This window comes from Desmodus rotundus, chromosome 2 (assembly GCF_022682495.2).
Source record: "Desmodus rotundus isolate HL8 chromosome 2, HLdesRot8A.1, whole genome shotgun sequence".
In the NCBI taxonomy this organism is placed as follows: domain Eukaryota; kingdom Metazoa; phylum Chordata; class Mammalia; order Chiroptera; family Phyllostomidae; genus Desmodus; species Desmodus rotundus.
The window spans coordinates 70,588,805-70,606,346 of NC_071388.1; the positions used below are offsets into that span (position 1 = coordinate 70,588,805).

The 17,542-nt window shown below is 33.3% G+C and overlaps 1 protein-coding gene across 4 annotated transcripts in view; it reads left to right on the plus strand.

The window, feature by feature from the left end:
- CADM2 (cell adhesion molecule 2) overlaps nt 1-17,542 on the plus strand; it is a 1,053,394-nt gene that overhangs the window by 905,531 nt on the left and 130,321 nt on the right. For all 4 annotated transcript variants that reach the window (XM_071220611.1, XM_071220610.1, XM_071220612.1 and 1 more), the window contains one exon: nt 16,233-16,403. In XM_071220611.1, the coding sequence (XP_071076712.1) occupies nt 16,233-16,403 (171 nt within the window). The remainder of the gene's footprint in view (nt 1-16,232; nt 16,404-17,542) is intronic.

Sequence of the window (17,542 nt, forward strand, 5' to 3'; positions counted from 1 at the left end):
CTTCTACCATTTTTTGTTTGGATTGTTTGTTTGTATGGTGTTGAATTACATGAGTACTTTATGTATTTTTGATATTAAGCCTTTGTCAGAGCTGTTGCTTGCAAATATCTTCTCCTATTTGGTTGGTTGCCTTTTAGTTTTGTTTGCAGTTTCTTTTGCCATGCAGAAATTTTTTAGTTCGATATAATCCCATTCTTTTTTTTTGCCTTTACTTCTCTTGCCTTTATAAAGGCAAAGAGAAGTAAAATTTATAACATCTCTAAACCAGGGTGCATACGTTTAGTACCTATGTTTTCTTGTATGTCATTTATTGCTTCATATCTTATGTTTAGCTTACTTTTTCTGCTTAAGCACTTCTGATGGAAAGCCCTAACCTGCAGAATAAATTTAAAATCTGATTCCTTTGGCTTACGAGGAAGCTTCAGGCAGTGAACTCTTGCATTTCGCATATGTCCTTCTAGGTGTAGGGCTTGTGGAAAGCGTTCCTGGACCCAAACCCAACATATGTGTATGGAGGCTTCCCCACACCAACAATAATACCACTGGTTCCCCAGTGTGGGAGCTCTCTGAAAAAGGCCCTCAAGCTGTTGTTTTGTGGGTATTTGAGGCCTCATTTCATAGTCATGATTGACTAAGCCATCAACCATGGGTGCTGATTCAACGTCCAGCCCTTTTCCCTTCCTCGGAAGTCAGGTTGTGGCACCGAGGCTTCTAATCCTCTGACCATGTGCTTAGCTCCTCCTGGGAACCAGCCCTCACCCTTGAGGTGAGAGGGTAGAAAAAACAGAGTTAGATGAAAATTATGATTGCTTCATTCTACTATTTAAAGGTAACTGAAGAAAAACAAAGTCTTACCATTACCTACAGAATAAATTCTAAACACCTTATCTAGATAAAAGAACTTACATGATTATTTGGCCCCCGGACTCCTGTTTATTTTTCATGTATCTATCACACAGAGTGTTTCATAGTTACTTCAACAAATCACAGGCTCCTACTCCACATAGATACATGAAGTTCCTTTCTTTGGAATGCTCTACTACCTATTCATAGCCAAACACACAGGATAAATTCCACACATTATTTAAGAGGTATTATTCATTAAGAAGTATTTATTGAGTGCCTGCTTTCATTACTGAACTGTTAAACCTTCACCTCTCCCACAAAGTAGGGCTGATGTTTGCTTTTTTTAATATAAAATCTTTAGCTGGTTCATATATTTATTACCATAACTGTTAGATCCATATTTATAGGTTTATATTCCAAATATGAGTACCTTGAAGAAAATATTCTGTCTTATTTGTTTATATTTTTGTTTCATATATGTTTCTATTGAACTCCACAGAATCTACTTTGGGAAATGATAACTTATACCTTTAATTTAAATACTGTATTTAGTATTGAAAAACTAGTTTTGGCCAAAGACTTAATATAGGTTGTATAAAATTTTAATTTGATTGAGTAAAATATTAACATGTAATACAGAGATTTTGAATTATCTGAAGCTAACAGAAAAGAAAATGCAAAAGAAAGATTTGGGTCCACTGAGTTTAAAGTTCCTATATCAAGTAGGGTAAGAATTAACTGAAAGTATTAGTATTAGTATTTAAAAGGTGAAAGATTTATACAATTTGAAGAGAAACCATAGTATCAGTATTTAAGCTTATAGTGTACACCATGCATCAATATTTTTTTGTCTTCTTTGAAAGTGTTCTTTCCATTTAAATCTGGACTGTGCTAGACACTGTGTTATATGAAAAAAAAAGAAATAGCATTAATAATACCTGTGTGTGTGTGTGTGTGCATATATATATATATAACTTGAAGTTTTCTGAATGCTCTTCAGTATATTACCCCAAGACTTTCCAGGCCACACTATGACATCTTATGGAAAGAGATAAAACTTGTTAAAAAATTGTTTAACAAGATAAAATTGTTGCATGTTGGTATAAATGATTTATAAAGGCAAATAATCACCAAAAATCTTTGGGAAACTTTTAAAAATTTCTCATTAAAAAAAAGCTTTATTAAAACATAATAGACAAAAACAATCTAAACATATTTGAAGTATTCAGTTTGATATATTTTTATAAGTGTATATAGTGATGAAACCATCACCATAATCAATAAAATGATCATAATTTTTCTCTACAAAAGGTTGGTCACATTCTTCGAAAATCTCTTCCCCTACCCCTACCCCTGACCTCATTCCCAAACAACCACATTTTTGCTTTATGTCATTATCAATTAATTTATATTTTTATAATTTTATATAAATATTATCACATAGTATGTACTCTTATTCTGATTTATTTCTCTGGGCCCAAATATTTTGAGATTCATCCATGTTGCTGCAGGTATAAGGTGGTTCCTATTTGTCACTGATTAGCATTTTATTGTATAAATCTATGCCATAATTTATTTATCCATTTAATAGACTTTTGGGTTAAGCTGTTGTTATTATTATTATTATTATTATTATTATTATTATTATTTTACTTTTATGAGCCATGTTTTGGAATTATATATAAGATATTTTTGCCTAACTCAAGATCACTAAGACTTCCATAAGCTTTATAACTTTAGGTCTTGAATATGTTTTGAATTGCTTTATATTTTTAATGCCCTTGTCTTTTTTTTCTCTCAGTTGCATTATTTCTACGTCAGTTTTGATAGACTGAATGATTTTATTATAGATAGCATTTTCCTGCTTTGAATGCATAGTAGTTTTTTAATTAGACCTAAACATTGTGAATTTTACCTTTTAGGTGCTAAATATTCTCATATTTCTATAAGTATTCTTAAGCTTTGTTCTAATTAAATTACTTAGAAGGAATTTAATCCTTTCAGAGTTCCTTCTAAATTTCTTAAGGCAAGACCAGAACAGTATTTATTCTAAGAATATTTTTTTCTCATTACTGAGGTAAAATCCTTCTGAACGCCCAGTACACCAGTCAGGTTGGTTAGAACGGCACTATTACCAACATGTGTGGACATCATGTACTATTTCCTCTAATCCTTTTACACGGCTTCTGTCACCACCTCAGTGTTCTCTCTCAGATGCACTGGTTAGTACTTACTTTTCTGAATACTGGAAGGGACACTGCAGTTATGTGAGTCTTGAATTTGTGCAGCCCTCTCCTTTTGATATTATGGCCTAGCAAACTTGAACTATGTTGGCCTTCCCACACACCCAGCCTCACCTCCTTACCTCAGGAGGGCTGCCAGGTTCTACGTGAGTTTTCCTCCCTGGTCCACAGCTTGAAAATCTCCCAACACATTAACCAGGAACACATTTTAGCATTTACTTCATTCATTGTTCACCTCTCAGGAATGATGTCCATCAGTACGATGTTTGATATCTTGAAAATTTTTGTTCTTTGGTGAGAGGTGAATCTGTCTCTATTACCCCATCTAGACTGGAAGCAGAAGACTGTTTTGTCTTTGTTTTTGAAACGTAGAGAAATAATGCTTTTATTTCAATGGCAATACTTAAATTGTTTTGTTTGCTGGTTTTGAGGTGAGATAATAAATTTTAAAGGATGAATGAAAACAAGAGTGAAATGTGTCTAAAATCACTTTAACAGAATACTTTGGATGAACAATTTTGCTAGTTTTAAAGTTAGAAAGTTTTTATTTAGCTACAGAAATTCAGTGCTGTTATGGGTTCTTATACATTGTGGGAATGGAAAGAAAAGTTCTAGCATGTATATAATAAGCTAAGAAAAATATAATTATTTAATCGATTTCACTTATTATCAAGAATAAGCATTCTATCAACTAAAGTTTTTTTAACTTTGTTTTTTTATTTATGCTTTTTGTTTAAGTATTAATAAGTACACACCTCAATAATCCAGGACTCATCAGTATATAAGCAGTCTTGAGATTATAATAAGATAAATATTGAATGCTGGTAGCTTTTTAGCTCTCATCTACTAAAGGAGGGATTCAATTGCTGCTCACATTCTCCTCAGGTTATTTCCTACGGATCCTTTATGGTTTTTTCATGCACTACAAAAGAAGTCTCTCCCATTCTTTAGCTTTAGATTTTTCATGGAAATCCAATTTTTAATGGTTTTTGTGAAATCTGGGGAGAGAACATCTTGTTCTGATCAACTTTGTTTAATGATATTCTTTGGATCCAGGAGGTTATTTTATAAAGTTTATGAATTAGATCTTTCTAAAAATAATCCTTTAATTTCTTTGATCAATATAAGTCATTAGATTCCAACAGTTTCTCACAATATTATGGCCTGATTGACATCTTAGTGTAGCAGTATCTAAGCGCATGGGTAACCTTTCTTCTATTTCTATTGACAATGGGAAATTCTAGATAGATTATTTTACTGAGATTATTCTCTAGTAGTATAGATTAATGTTGGATAATAAAGTAGTAAGTGCATTCTCTCTTTTATTTAGTAGCTGGAATACTAAATTCTCTGTTTCTTGCAAGTAGTAGTATATATAATCTTTATCTTCCAAGACAGTGACCAATGTTAAATTTCTCTTCATTCAATAATTCAGGAGATTAATCATTTTAATTTATCTTTTATATTAGAGCTTTATTGAGAGATAATTAATATACCATCAGTTTAGCTAATATTTGCAATTCATTGGTTTTCAGTAATTTCACAGTTGCATAACTCTCACCACAATCAGTTTTACATTTACATCACCCTAAAGAAATTCCCCCACCTCCTTTCCCCATCTCTAGAAACACTAACCTACTTCCTGTGTCTATAAATTTTCCTACTGTAAACATTTTATATAAATGAAATGATAGCATATTGTGACTACCTTCTCAGCAGAATGTGTTCAAGGTTCATCTGTATTATAACATATATGAGTACTTTGTTATTTTTTCATTGAATATTTTCATTTAATATTCCATTGTATGCATATACTATATGTCATTTACTCATTCATCAGTTGATGGAAATTTGGGATTTTATACTTTTTGGCTATTATGAATAAATCTGCTACAAAAATTTAGAAGCAAGTTTTTGTGTAGAAGTATGCTTTTATTTCTGTTGGATATGTACCTAGGGAAGGTATTACTGGGTGATTTGTTTTTTGCTTTATGTTCTTTGGGTGCTCTGTTTTAGATGTTCATATGTTTGTAATTGTTACATCTTTCTAATGGATTGACACATAATGTTATTGATACATTGATTTCCATCTACCATTTCACATTTTGTTTTCTGGTCTCTATTAGTTTCTGATAGGATGTAAGTTAATATTTTGGAGTTCCTTTGCGAAAGTCATTTTTCTGCTTTCAAGATTGATTTTTTTCTTTATCTTTTGACTTTTTGTTATGATATGTCTGGATATAGATCTTTTTTGTATTTAAACTTTTTAGAAGCCATTGAACTTTTTGGTTGTGTAGATTAATGTTTTTCAACAAATTAAGTAGGTTTAGATCAGTATTTTCACTAAAATTTTTTTCTTCTTTTCTTTTCTTGCTACTTTTTTCTACTTTTCTTCTAGTGTTTTCATAGCACAAGTGTCATTGTGTTTAATGTGTCCCTTGTTAACTTTTCTTTTTTTTTTCATTCTTTTCTTCAGGTTAGAATGATCTGCACTGATCTGTAATTTATTTTTGGTTCATAACTACTGTGGAGTCCTTGACTAAATTTTTTATTTCACTTACTGCATTTTCATCTCTAGGACTTTATTTGGTCTGTTTTATAATTTCACCTTTTTTATTGATATTCACAATTATTTTGTTTTACCTCTTCAAATATGGTGGTTTGCTTTACTTATTTGAATGTATTTAAAATGAATTATTGGAAGTATTTTTTCTGTTAAGTTCATCTTTTGGGCCTTCTTATCATCAGTTTCTAATGTTTGCTTTTTTTTTTACTATGTAGGAGTCACACTGTCTTTTTCTTTTGCATGGGTTATAATTTTTGTTGAAAGCAGGACACTTAGATAATATATTGAGCAATGATGGATGCTGCTCTCACCCTGCAGCTTGTTGTTGTTTGCTTTTGTATTTGTTTGATGACTTAGATGGACTATATTCAGTGCAGTGCAAAGCCTGTGAAGTTACTCGCAGGGCTTTGCGTGTGTGCATAGTCACTCTGGGAATGAGACCGGTTTTCGTGGGGCTCTCTCTGACTGTCTCTTTCCCTGTTGTCTCTGCGAAGCTGTCTATCTGTTGGTATTATGCATAGCTGTTCCCCTCCACTACTTGTCAGGTGATTTCTCTATTCTTCTCAACAATACCCTGTTCATAAATTCTTTCATAGCTGATACAATAAAATTGAGAATGCTTTCTTAGCTTTTTTTTTTCTTTTTGATTCCAGTTTTAGAGATTCCAGTTTTCATTGACTGCAGTAAGGACCTTCCTAGCTATTTCTTTCTCTGCTTTTCTCTCATAAACTAGCTAGCCTCTGGATTATCCTATTGATCCCATGGAACTACCACTATCTTTTTACTCACTTATTGTCCAATCTTCATAGATTTCAAGGAGGCCTTAGGCTTGACCTTCTCCACACTCTGTTCCAAATAGTCAGTTACTTTAGAGAGAGTTTCACAACTCTCTCATTATGACCTGCCTCTTCCTCTGAGCAAAATCTTTATGATGCCCCTCTTAATCTGGGGGCATGGCCTACTTCTTTTGAAGTACAATTACTCCTATTTTAAAAGCAGGATGCCAGGGGAGTACAGGTAGACTCTGTCTTCTTGTACCAAAGAAGATATATGTACCATGTAAGTACCTTATATATACCATATAAATACCTTATATATACACATATATGTGTGTGTGTGTGTGTGTGTATATATATATATATATATATATATATATATATATATATATATATACCAAAAAAAGGCTGCTATTTATTCCCTTCCATACCTCTCTTTGAGGTTTTATATTTATGAATAATTTGTAAAGTGTAAACTAAGCTGGAAGCATCCAATATAAATTCCACAAATTATGCAGGATATACCTTTACATGTCATGAATCAGCTGTGAGACAGGAAAAGGAAAACCTTGTTGAAACTGACTTTCTGCTCTTTAGCTTATTAGTAACACAGAGATAATAAGAAATATTCATATTACTCCTGATTATTCAAAGAAAGTCATAGTAAACTAAAGAAGATTTTCTTGAGGACAAGCTAATCCCTCTCTTACACTGTCACAATTATTAATTAATTTTTTGAGTAACCATTGTTCTTCTAGTCTATCTCCCATGCTCCTTTCTAAAGAGGTATCTGATGGGGTAAGAATCAGAGAGGAGACCTGATACTTAACTCTTATTGTACAATTTAATACTTAAATTGTTATCCTCTTTGGCATTTTTAACATACCAGTAGTCTTTTAAAAATATTTAGATAACATATCGACATATCTGTCTCACTTACTAGACTCGAACCTTTTTTCCTCATTTAACTTTTTATGCAGAATCTAGTATGATGTAAAACACATGGTAAAAGCTCAAGGATTTTATATACAGAGTGAATGAATCACTTGAGTTAAAATGGTCTCAGATGTTACCTTAATAATTTTTAAAGTCAATGCCTCTCTTCTTTATTGGATTTCTCCTGGACTGGATAATCCAGATGTTAGTATTCTTCTAAATCACAGAAAACTAAGGAGAATTAAATATAGACTTAATCCATCATTTGGGTGAAAGTGATCTAAGGTTTTACCTCAATAATTTTCAAAGGCAAATGACTCTACTCCTTACTGACTATTCTCTTGGACAGAGCAAAATTGTTATTAGTGTTCTAAAATATTAAATCTTAATAGATATTTAAATGTGGTTCCTGAGCCATCGAGCAGAAATTGAACTGATCTAGTGTTTTTGATGGAAAGTAAGTCTTACGATTCATTTTGTTCTAGAAGGATTTGGGTAAATACCACAATCACTGATTAGTATAGAGGTAATGTTATCGAATATGGAACAGCAGCCAGATTAGTATAGAAAAGTAAGGTAAAATCTAAAGTAAAATTAGTAGCAAAATTTTATATAAAGCCTTTTATATTTGCCAATAATGGGTCATAAATTCTTAGTAATTTTTAGCCACTTGAAAGAGAGAAACAAGATCAGTTAATTATCATGTCCACAACCAGTCATACAAAAGAGGTCTAACATATGTTGTACTGACAGAAGAGGGAGTTTCCCTCTGAGTCCGTGTGTTTTAGAGAAGCATTCATGTACTGAATTGAGTTGGCTCAAGGGTATATACAGCAACATTTATACAGTGGTTTTTATCGTACCTTTCAATGCAGACCTGTGGGAAAACACTTAAAAGAAACTTGATAAAAATATAACATTCCATTTGTCTAAATTAACTGAAGGGTTTCCTGGGGTGTCCAACCCCAGGCATGTGGGCTGCATGTGGCCCAGGATGGCTATGAATGGGGCCCAACACAAAATTGTAAATTTACTTAAAACCTTATTTTTTGCTTGTTAGTTTTCATTAGTATTTGTGTGTTTAAAGTGTGGCCCAAGACAGCTCTTCTTCTTCCAGTGTGGCCCAGAGACATCAAAAGGTTGGACACACCTGAATGGAGTATGTCCCATTCATCAGTCCTCCATAAATGTTATTTTGTTCATCTGAGCTCTTGAAATCTACTAACAAGAAACTGAGTTTCAGTAAAATCCTTTGCCAGGTGAAATGGTTATTTTTTTGTTGCCTGTTGCTGGTGGAGCCATAGCTTGAAAAACCAAGATTACAACTGTCACTTTATACAGAAGAGAAGCATTATGCGAAGGATTTATAAAAATCCACCCCTTTGCAATGGTATGAAGGAGTGCTCGTGGGCAACGATGAGATTTGCCTCAAGACTTTGTTTTGAAGTCTTCTCCAGCAAAAAACCAATTGTGTTTATCAGACTCTAAATTTCTACTGTACTGTGTAAAATTTTCCCTCAATATTTTTGGTCTGGAGGAAGTTTAAAGCTAATATAAAGTGAAATTCTTACCTGGACTAGTAAAGAAAAATGCTTTGTAAAATACCTTTGAACACTTAAATTTAAGGAAAAAGACACTGATTTTTCATCTAAGACAAACTGGTTTTAAAATATGCATCTCAGTTAGTAAATGAGTTAACCAGTTATAGTTACTTTATGACAATTTTTAAAAAACATCAGGGGTGTTGGTTATCTTCTAAAAATGATGTATTTTGTTTTAGAACTGTTGATCTGTAGAACTTTTTAAAGCAATAATTGCATAACATATCCAGTTTTCTAATATGGTCACCCTAACTTTTTGACAAGAAAGATGAGTTATCTCATATAGTGTTCACAATTACATATAGCCAGCTTACTAATAATGGTGTCAAATCATTAACATACCATTAATAACAACGGTATGGATGCAGAGTAAATTCCTTGAATTCTTCTACTAAAATTACCATCTGATCCATTAAGAAACACTTTTATAAACCCTGATTATAAAAATAATAATAAGATTCAAGTTTTAGATAAGCATCTGTATCTGGGGTGTATAGTGAGAACTTGCAGTGATGGTGATGGACAGTCAGAGACTGGAAGCCCCTAATGGGTCAGAAGTCACGTAAAATCCTAAATGATTTCTGAAAGACATCTCCAGGTGACGAGAACAAATGGCATGTTCAGTACTGGGAACAAGGCAGAAAATGTATTTCAGCCCTGCCTTGTTCCTAGTGTGGCCTATGGGCCTTACAATAGCTTAAAAGGAAATTTGCTCACGTTAGGTTCGTGTTTGACTCAGAGGGCTGCCACAGAATGCAGGACAGGGTTTCCCTTTATAAAAATGTGAATGTCCCTTTGTATGTCCCCTTTGGAGAAGTGTCTGTTCAAGTCTTTTACCTACTTTTTAATTGGGTTGCTTGTCTTTCTAGAGTGGAGTCGTGTGAGTTCTTTATATATTTTGGAGCTCAAACCCTTGTCTGAGGTATCACTGGCAAATATGTTTTCCCATATGGTTGGTCCTCCTTTCATCTTAATGCTGTTTTCCTTAGCTGTGCAGAAGCTTTTAATTTTGACGAGGTCCCATTTGTTTATTCTTTCCTTTATGTCCCTTGCTCTAGGGGACATATCAGTGAAAATATTGCTGCATGGAATATCTGAGATTTTCCCACCTATGTTCTCCTGAAGGACTTTTATGGTGTCACGACTTATATTTAAGTCTTTTATCCACCTTGAATTTATTTTTGTGTATGGTGTAAGTTGGAGATCAAGTTTCATTTTTTTGCTTGTAGCTGCCCAGATCTCCCAACACCATTTGTTGAAGAGGCTATTTTTGCTCCATTTTATGCTCCTGCATCCTTTGTCAAATAGTAATTGACCATACAGTTTTTGTGTTATTTCTGGGCTCTCTGTTCTGTTCCATTGGTCCATGTGTCTGTTCTTATGCCAGTACCAGACTTTTGATTACAGTGGCCCTCTAATGCAGTTTGATGTCAGGAATGGAGATCCCTCCTACTTTGTTCTTCTTTCTCAAAACTGCTGCAGCTATTTGGCGTCGTTTGTGGTTCCATATAAATTTTTGAAGTGTTTGTTCTATGTCTGTGAAATATGTCATTGGTAATTTAATAGGGATTGCATTGAATCTGTAAATTGCTTTGGGTAGTATGGTCATTTTGATGATGTTAATTCTTCTAATCCATGAACACAGTATATGTTTCCATTTGTTTGTGTCTTCCTTAATTTCTTTCTTCAGTGTTGTGTAGTTTTCTGAATACGGGTCTTTTACCTCCTTGGTTAGGTGTATTCATAGGTACTTTATTTTTCTTGTTGCTAAAGTAAATGGGATTTTCCCCCTGATTTCTGTTTCTCATGTTTCATTGTTGGTATACAAAAATTCCTTTGATTTCTGAGAGATATATGAAAAGATGATCAGCATAGCTAACCATCATAGAGATGCAAATTAAAACCACAATGAGATACCACTTCACACCAGTGAGAATGGCCATCATAAGCAAAGCAAAAACAACACGTGTTGGAGAGGTTGTGGAGAAAAGGGAACCCTAGTGCACTGTTGGTGGGATTGCAGACTTGTGCAACCACTATGGAAAACCAGTATGGAATTTCCTCAGAAAACTAAAAATGGAACTGCCTTTTGACCCAGCAATTACACTGCTGGGATTATATTCTAAGAACTCTGAAACACCAATCTAAAACAACCTATGCACCCCAATGTTCATAGCAGCACAATTTACAATAGCCAAGTGCTGGAATTAACCTAAGCGCCCATCAGTAAATGAGTGGATCAGAAAACTATGGCACAATTACACATTTACAGCACCAAGAAAGAAGGAGCTCCTACCCTTCACGACAGCTTGGATGGAACTAGAGAGCATTATGCTAAGTGAAATAAGCTAGGCAGTGAAAGACAAATACCATATGATCTCACCTTTAAGTGGAGCCAAATCAATAAAGCAAAAAAGCAAGCAAAATATAACCAGAGACATTGAAATTAAGAACAAACAGACAGTAACCAGAGGGGAGGTGGGAAGGGATAATGGGGGGAAAAGGAGGAAGGGTTTTCAGGAACAACTCTAAATGACACATGGATAATACCAAGGGGGGGCGAAATCAGGGAAGGGAGGTGGGGATGGCTGGGGTGGGGGGAGAGGTAGAGGGAAAAGACAGACAATTGTACTTGAACAACAATAAAAAAAATGGAAAATAAAATTGAAAAACTGCCTCCCCAAAACAATTGTAATAAAAAAAATTTATTGGTTCTCAAAAAAAAAGAGAATGTCTGTTTTCAGGTCTGTTTAAATAGGATCAAAATCTCAGAAGTGAAGAGAGCAAATGTATCAGAGCAGTTCTTATAGCTATATGGGTGTGGAGGGGTAGCTCCTGAGGTCTGATATTTTATGCAAAGATTTGGATGTAAGCAGTCCAGATGACCATGCTTTCTTCCTTGACTCACCTGACTCAGGACTTTTAAACTTCCTGATTGGTGGTGGTGGTGGTCAGGGAGGTTGGCAGGGGTCCGGCCATCTGACTCACACATCTGCCTTTTTTTTCCACTGTAGCTCTTGATGAGATAGATAAACAACTGAAAATCCCAAATAGAAGCAAGTTTCTATTTTACAATCTGAGTCTCATAAATACATATAGTATAAAAACTTGTATTTTTTGAGACTTCATTAAGAAATGTTTAGGAAAATAAATTATGTTGAGAAGTATACCTAAAGGATTTTCCTAGGCAGATGTTTAAAGAACTTGTTTTTATTAAAAATGTCTATTAATTACAAAGTGAACTCAATAATATAATGAGATAATTCCCAACTACCACCCACCAAAACAACCAGTGTTCTGGTTATTGAGGAACAAGTAATGCCCGGAATCTTCCTTTTTTTGGCATGGGGGAGATAGAGAGCTGGCTGCAAATATTATAAAAGAAAGTAAGCCTACAGATTTCTCTGTTTATCATTTGCCATCAAATTGTTAGATATTGCACTAAAGCATTATATAATATGTGACATGTTTAGTTTGAAAATGTAAAAAAAAATATATATATATGTTAAAACAGTAAAGGTACAATGGAAGCTTAAGAAAAGAGGTGAGAGAGAGAAGGAAGTAATGAAGAAAGGAAGGGAGAGAGGAATGGGGGGAGAGAGAGACAAAGAGAGAAAGAAAAAGAAAAGGAAAGAAGAAGGGTAGGTGTGCAGAGTGAGTCTCAATATTCCAATATTCCCCCTTTACCTTTGGTTATATCTCTGGGGTCCACGCATGCACTATCCCCTTGTTCCTAAAACTATATTCTGGACTGCAAGCAGACTTTTCATGTCCACTTCGCAACATATTTGATTAGAACTTGCATTTTACTAAGATTCTAAGTGATTAATAAGCACATTCCAGTTTTAGAAATAGTGTTCTTGATCACAATGTCTGGTAGTGACATGACAAAGGAGAAAAAAGGGAACTCTCTAAAATAAGACATAGTACATGAAACAAAAGTACACAGGCAATCAACAAATTAACTGGAACCTAAAGAAAATTTCTATTGATCTATAATTGTGTAATGCATCAGTTATTTTATAAAGCTAAAAAATAAAAATAGAGGTAAATTTTAGTTACTGTTTTTTGTCTGTTTGGGGAGGAAGTGGTCAGCATAAAATATGGAGAAATATTATGATTGGCTCTTTTTAGTGCATTTCCTATACATTTTATGCCTTCTAGTAACCTAACAAGCTGTGACATAAGCTAACATTAAAAACAACAAATTATACTTTATTTTATTTGAGTGGTATTATAATCTTATATTTATACAATTGCTATCAAATTGTATGTGTCCAATTAATATTACATTAAATAATGTTTTTGTACAGGAAAGTAAAACAGCTAAAGGAAGCAGATATGTGTGTGTCCTTAAAATGCAGCTGTTATTATATTAAATGATTAACAGCAATATTTTAGATGTTATATAGCATACTTATAAAAGTAGTTTATCTAAAGATCTAAATTTTCTTATGCTGCCAACCCTTAGAGCTATGAACAAGAACACATTGGATTATTCATATAGGAAAGACTATAAGATGTAAGAACAAGGCAACATTTTGTATAAATCTGTAATATACAGTAAAATTAAAGAGTTTCATATATACTTTTAATTTAAAGAACTCTAAATGCATCTATACTATTCTGATTTATTTTTTAAAAGATTTTATTTATTTATTTTTAGAGAAAAAGGAAGGGAAGGAGAAAGGGAGGGAGAGATACATCAATGTGTGGTTGCCTCTCATGTGTTCTGGCATTGGAGACCTGGCCCAAAACCCAGACATGTGCCCTGACCAGGAACCAAACTGGCAACCCTTTGGTTCACAGGCTTGTGTTCAATCCACTGAGCCACACCAGATAGGGCTATTCTGATTTATTTTAACTGAAAGAGGTCATTTCATCTACTTAATTTAAAATTTTTTAAGTGAGGATGAAAATAATTTTCATCCTCAGAAATGGCTTTGGTTATTTCATGAGATATTTAGTAAGATACATGTTTATTGAAAACCCTATGAATTGTATGATTGATTTATAGTTAAAAGATAGAATTAAGATTTTAGACTCTTTCTACCTATTCAAATGTTAGATATTGTTCTTAGTCTCAAAAACTGCCTAAATTACATAAAACTTTTTTTTGTGGTAAAATCTTAATTAGGTGTTTTTTTTTCTAACTGTACACATAATAATAAATATTTTTAAGAACAAGACAGGATAAAACATGTACCTAGTTTTATCCTTTATTAATATTTATCTGATTTTATTTTTAAAATTAATAAGATAAAATCATACCTCTTTGCAATAAGTAAAACGCAATGGACTATGCAACTGTCTGCCCATCATAAACATCAAAATCAATATTATTTTTTAAGTAAAATTTTGCATAGAGCACATAAATGGAGAAGCTGCATTTCCACTAATTTGTTGTCAATGTAAATGTTTAAAATAAATTATTTAACACAGAGTAAATGGAAATATTTAATGCAGTTTTTGTGAAAGAAATCTTTTTCTGAGAATATCATTGTTCATTTAAAATGTCAGTGTAAGAAAATGGAACAGTATTTTCCCACAACTATATTTAAGCTCTTAATATAATGATATCTTAACCTAAGTCGATGATTTTGATTTCTAGTTCATTAGAACTGTCCTCTTCTTATCAGCTACTTCAGACTTGAGAAGTTTCAAATTAAATGAAAATATTATTAAACCTCTTTCCCATAGAGCACAAGTAATTCCTAAGTGCACTATTTAACGATAAGTCCGAATCATGCACAGTAAGTTTAAATACTCACGACTGAATTCACATATTGAGGGAAGCATTCTACCCATGTTGAAATTAATTCATTAAATGAAGAACAATTATCTCAATGGAAATTTCACAGCAAATATATATTTAAATATGCAAAATATTTAGGTGACTGTCTACCTTATTTTCTTTATCAAAGATGAAAACTTCCTCTCATCTTAGGTATTTTTTAGCAATTATGTCCACTTCACATTGTTCATGGAAAAGTCTTAGTTCATATAGTACCTTGTACTTTCTTTTAGGCATAACCAGGTGGTTGTGAAAATCCTCTTCCCAAATGTGCTTGTGGCTCAAAGAATTAAGATAATCCTTTAATAAAACTGAAATCTAAAGAAGAGAGATTAATATTGTAAAATGATCTGATTTTTCAAGGGGAGTATAAGAAATGTTTTTTCCTAAGGAATAAAGTACTGTGTCCCATTCTGTTCTTTCTATATTTAACTTTTAAATTTTATTTTATAGTGTATTATTATTTTCTTAAATTTATTTATTTATTGTTTTATTTTCTCTGATTTCCATATATTAAATATGTATTTGTCTTATTTCTGTTTTTCCAATTTTCATTCTATAATTTTTCTCAAACCAATTATTATACTTTACAATTTTAAGATATATACTTTCCATTCTTACTGCTTCAGATTTGGATTTCATATTTAAATTTGCCTTTGGTTTTTCTCCTGAGCTATTTTCTTAAATTTAAATAGGGTAAATATTAAACTAACAAATATTTGCTTTCTAAAATTGATAAAGAAAAGGAGAAGTTGCTTCTAATAAGAGGGTTTTTTTTTAATCTTTGTTGTATTTTTTTCCATTACGATTTAGTTCCCTTATACTTCCCTGCCCCCAGTAATCACCACACTGTGGTCCATGTTCATGAGTCCTTTTTCCTTTTTGCTCAATCCCTCCACCGCCTAATTTCTCCCCTGCTGTCATCTTGGTCTCCATCTATGACTCTGTCCCTATTTTCCTTGTTAGTTCAGTTTGTTCATTAGATGCCACATACAAGTGAAGTTACATGGTATTTGTCTTTCTCTGACTGGCTTATTTCACTTAGTATAATGTTCCCCAGATCCATCCATACTGTTGCAAAGGGTGAAGTTTTCTTCTTTTTTATGGCCAAATAGTATCCCATTGTGTAAATATCCTATGGTTGTTTTATCCACTCATCTACTGATGGACACTTAGTCTGCTTCCATATCTTGGCGATTGTACATAATGCTGCAATGAACATAGGGGTGCTTATGTTCTTTCAAATTAGTGTTTTGGGTTCTTTTGGATGTATTCCCAGAAGTGGGATCACTAGGTCAATAGGCAGATCCATTTTTAGTTTCTGAGGTATTTCCATGCTGCTTTCCACAGTGGCTGCACCAGTCTGCATTCCCACCAACAATGCATAAGGGTTCCTCTTTCTGCACATGGAATCTGTTACATTTTGTAAGAGAAAGTCACAGGAAATTTTAATTTATATTTTATTTTCAGATGTAAAATATTTAAAAGAAGAGGATGCAAATCGCAAGACTTTCACTGTCAGCAGCACCCTGGACTTTCGAGTGGACAGGAGCGATGATGGAGTGGCAGTGATCTGCAGAGTCGACCATGAATCCCTCAATGCTACTCCCCAGGTGGCCATGCAGGTGCTAGAAATACACTGTAAGTAAATGCTCCTTCCTCCCCCTTTATCTTGTCAGCAAATCTCTTCATCTGCGTTTAAAATCATTTCAAAATTAGGTGAAGTTACAGAAAATGTGCAGCAAAATCTACAGCCAAATAAAGTAAAATTACTCTCAATAATATTAATCAAGTTCAAAGGAAGTAGTCCTTGGCTGAGTATCATTACATTAGAGCAAGAGAAAGAAGGCATCAAAAGGTTAAAGCTCCTAATTACCTTCCAAATAGTGGCTTGATGTGGGTGCACATCTGGGTTGGAGGAGGAAGAGTGGTAATTTTGAGACAATCAGAGAGTTGGGGAATCTGAAAAGGTCATTGACGAGCTTTATTGTATGAAAGTAACTCTGTTACAGGCAAATGTGCCTTTTTATCTGTGCTTTTATTAGACTATTTTTATTATCTTCTCTATGAAATATACCAAGTCTGTATGAATGCAAGGGCATATCAAGTATGTTATCTTCATCAATATCATATTATTTGCAAGTGATAAGAACAACATTAATTAGATGACTCCAGTAGGCCAGGGGCAGTGCTAAATGCTTCATTGGCATCCTGTCATCTCCTGTTATCTGTTAGAGCACCAGCAGATCAAACTGATAGGTAGTTACTCTGTTTAGTCATAATTGACAGATGAAGACACCAAAGATTATAAAGGTTGAGTCACTTGGCCAGGTTCACACAACTAGCAAATTGTGGACTTGTCATCATAATATTTTTAGTAGTTAGCAAAGTCCTAGGTATAAGAGATCTATAAATATTTATCAAAATGAAAGTGAGTGAATTGAAATAAGTAAGATAAAATAGAAAAGAAAAAGAGTAGAACACAGGACATTGTATTTCTGAATTGGATTACTTGATTTTTAAAAGACATTTTCTTTGCTTTTGTTATATATTAAAGTTCTAGATTGAGTTTATAATTTACGTAAGATGTAAACTTACATTAAATCCTAAAAGTTTAAATATAAGTACCCATCTTTGAATATGCTTTGTATTTGCTTTCACTTATTTATTCAACAAGAACTTATTGAGTGCCTACTATGTAACAGGAATTGTTCTGGGCACTGGGGTTACATAAGTGACCAAAAAAGAACAACGAAACAAATCAAGATGGTCTCCAAGTG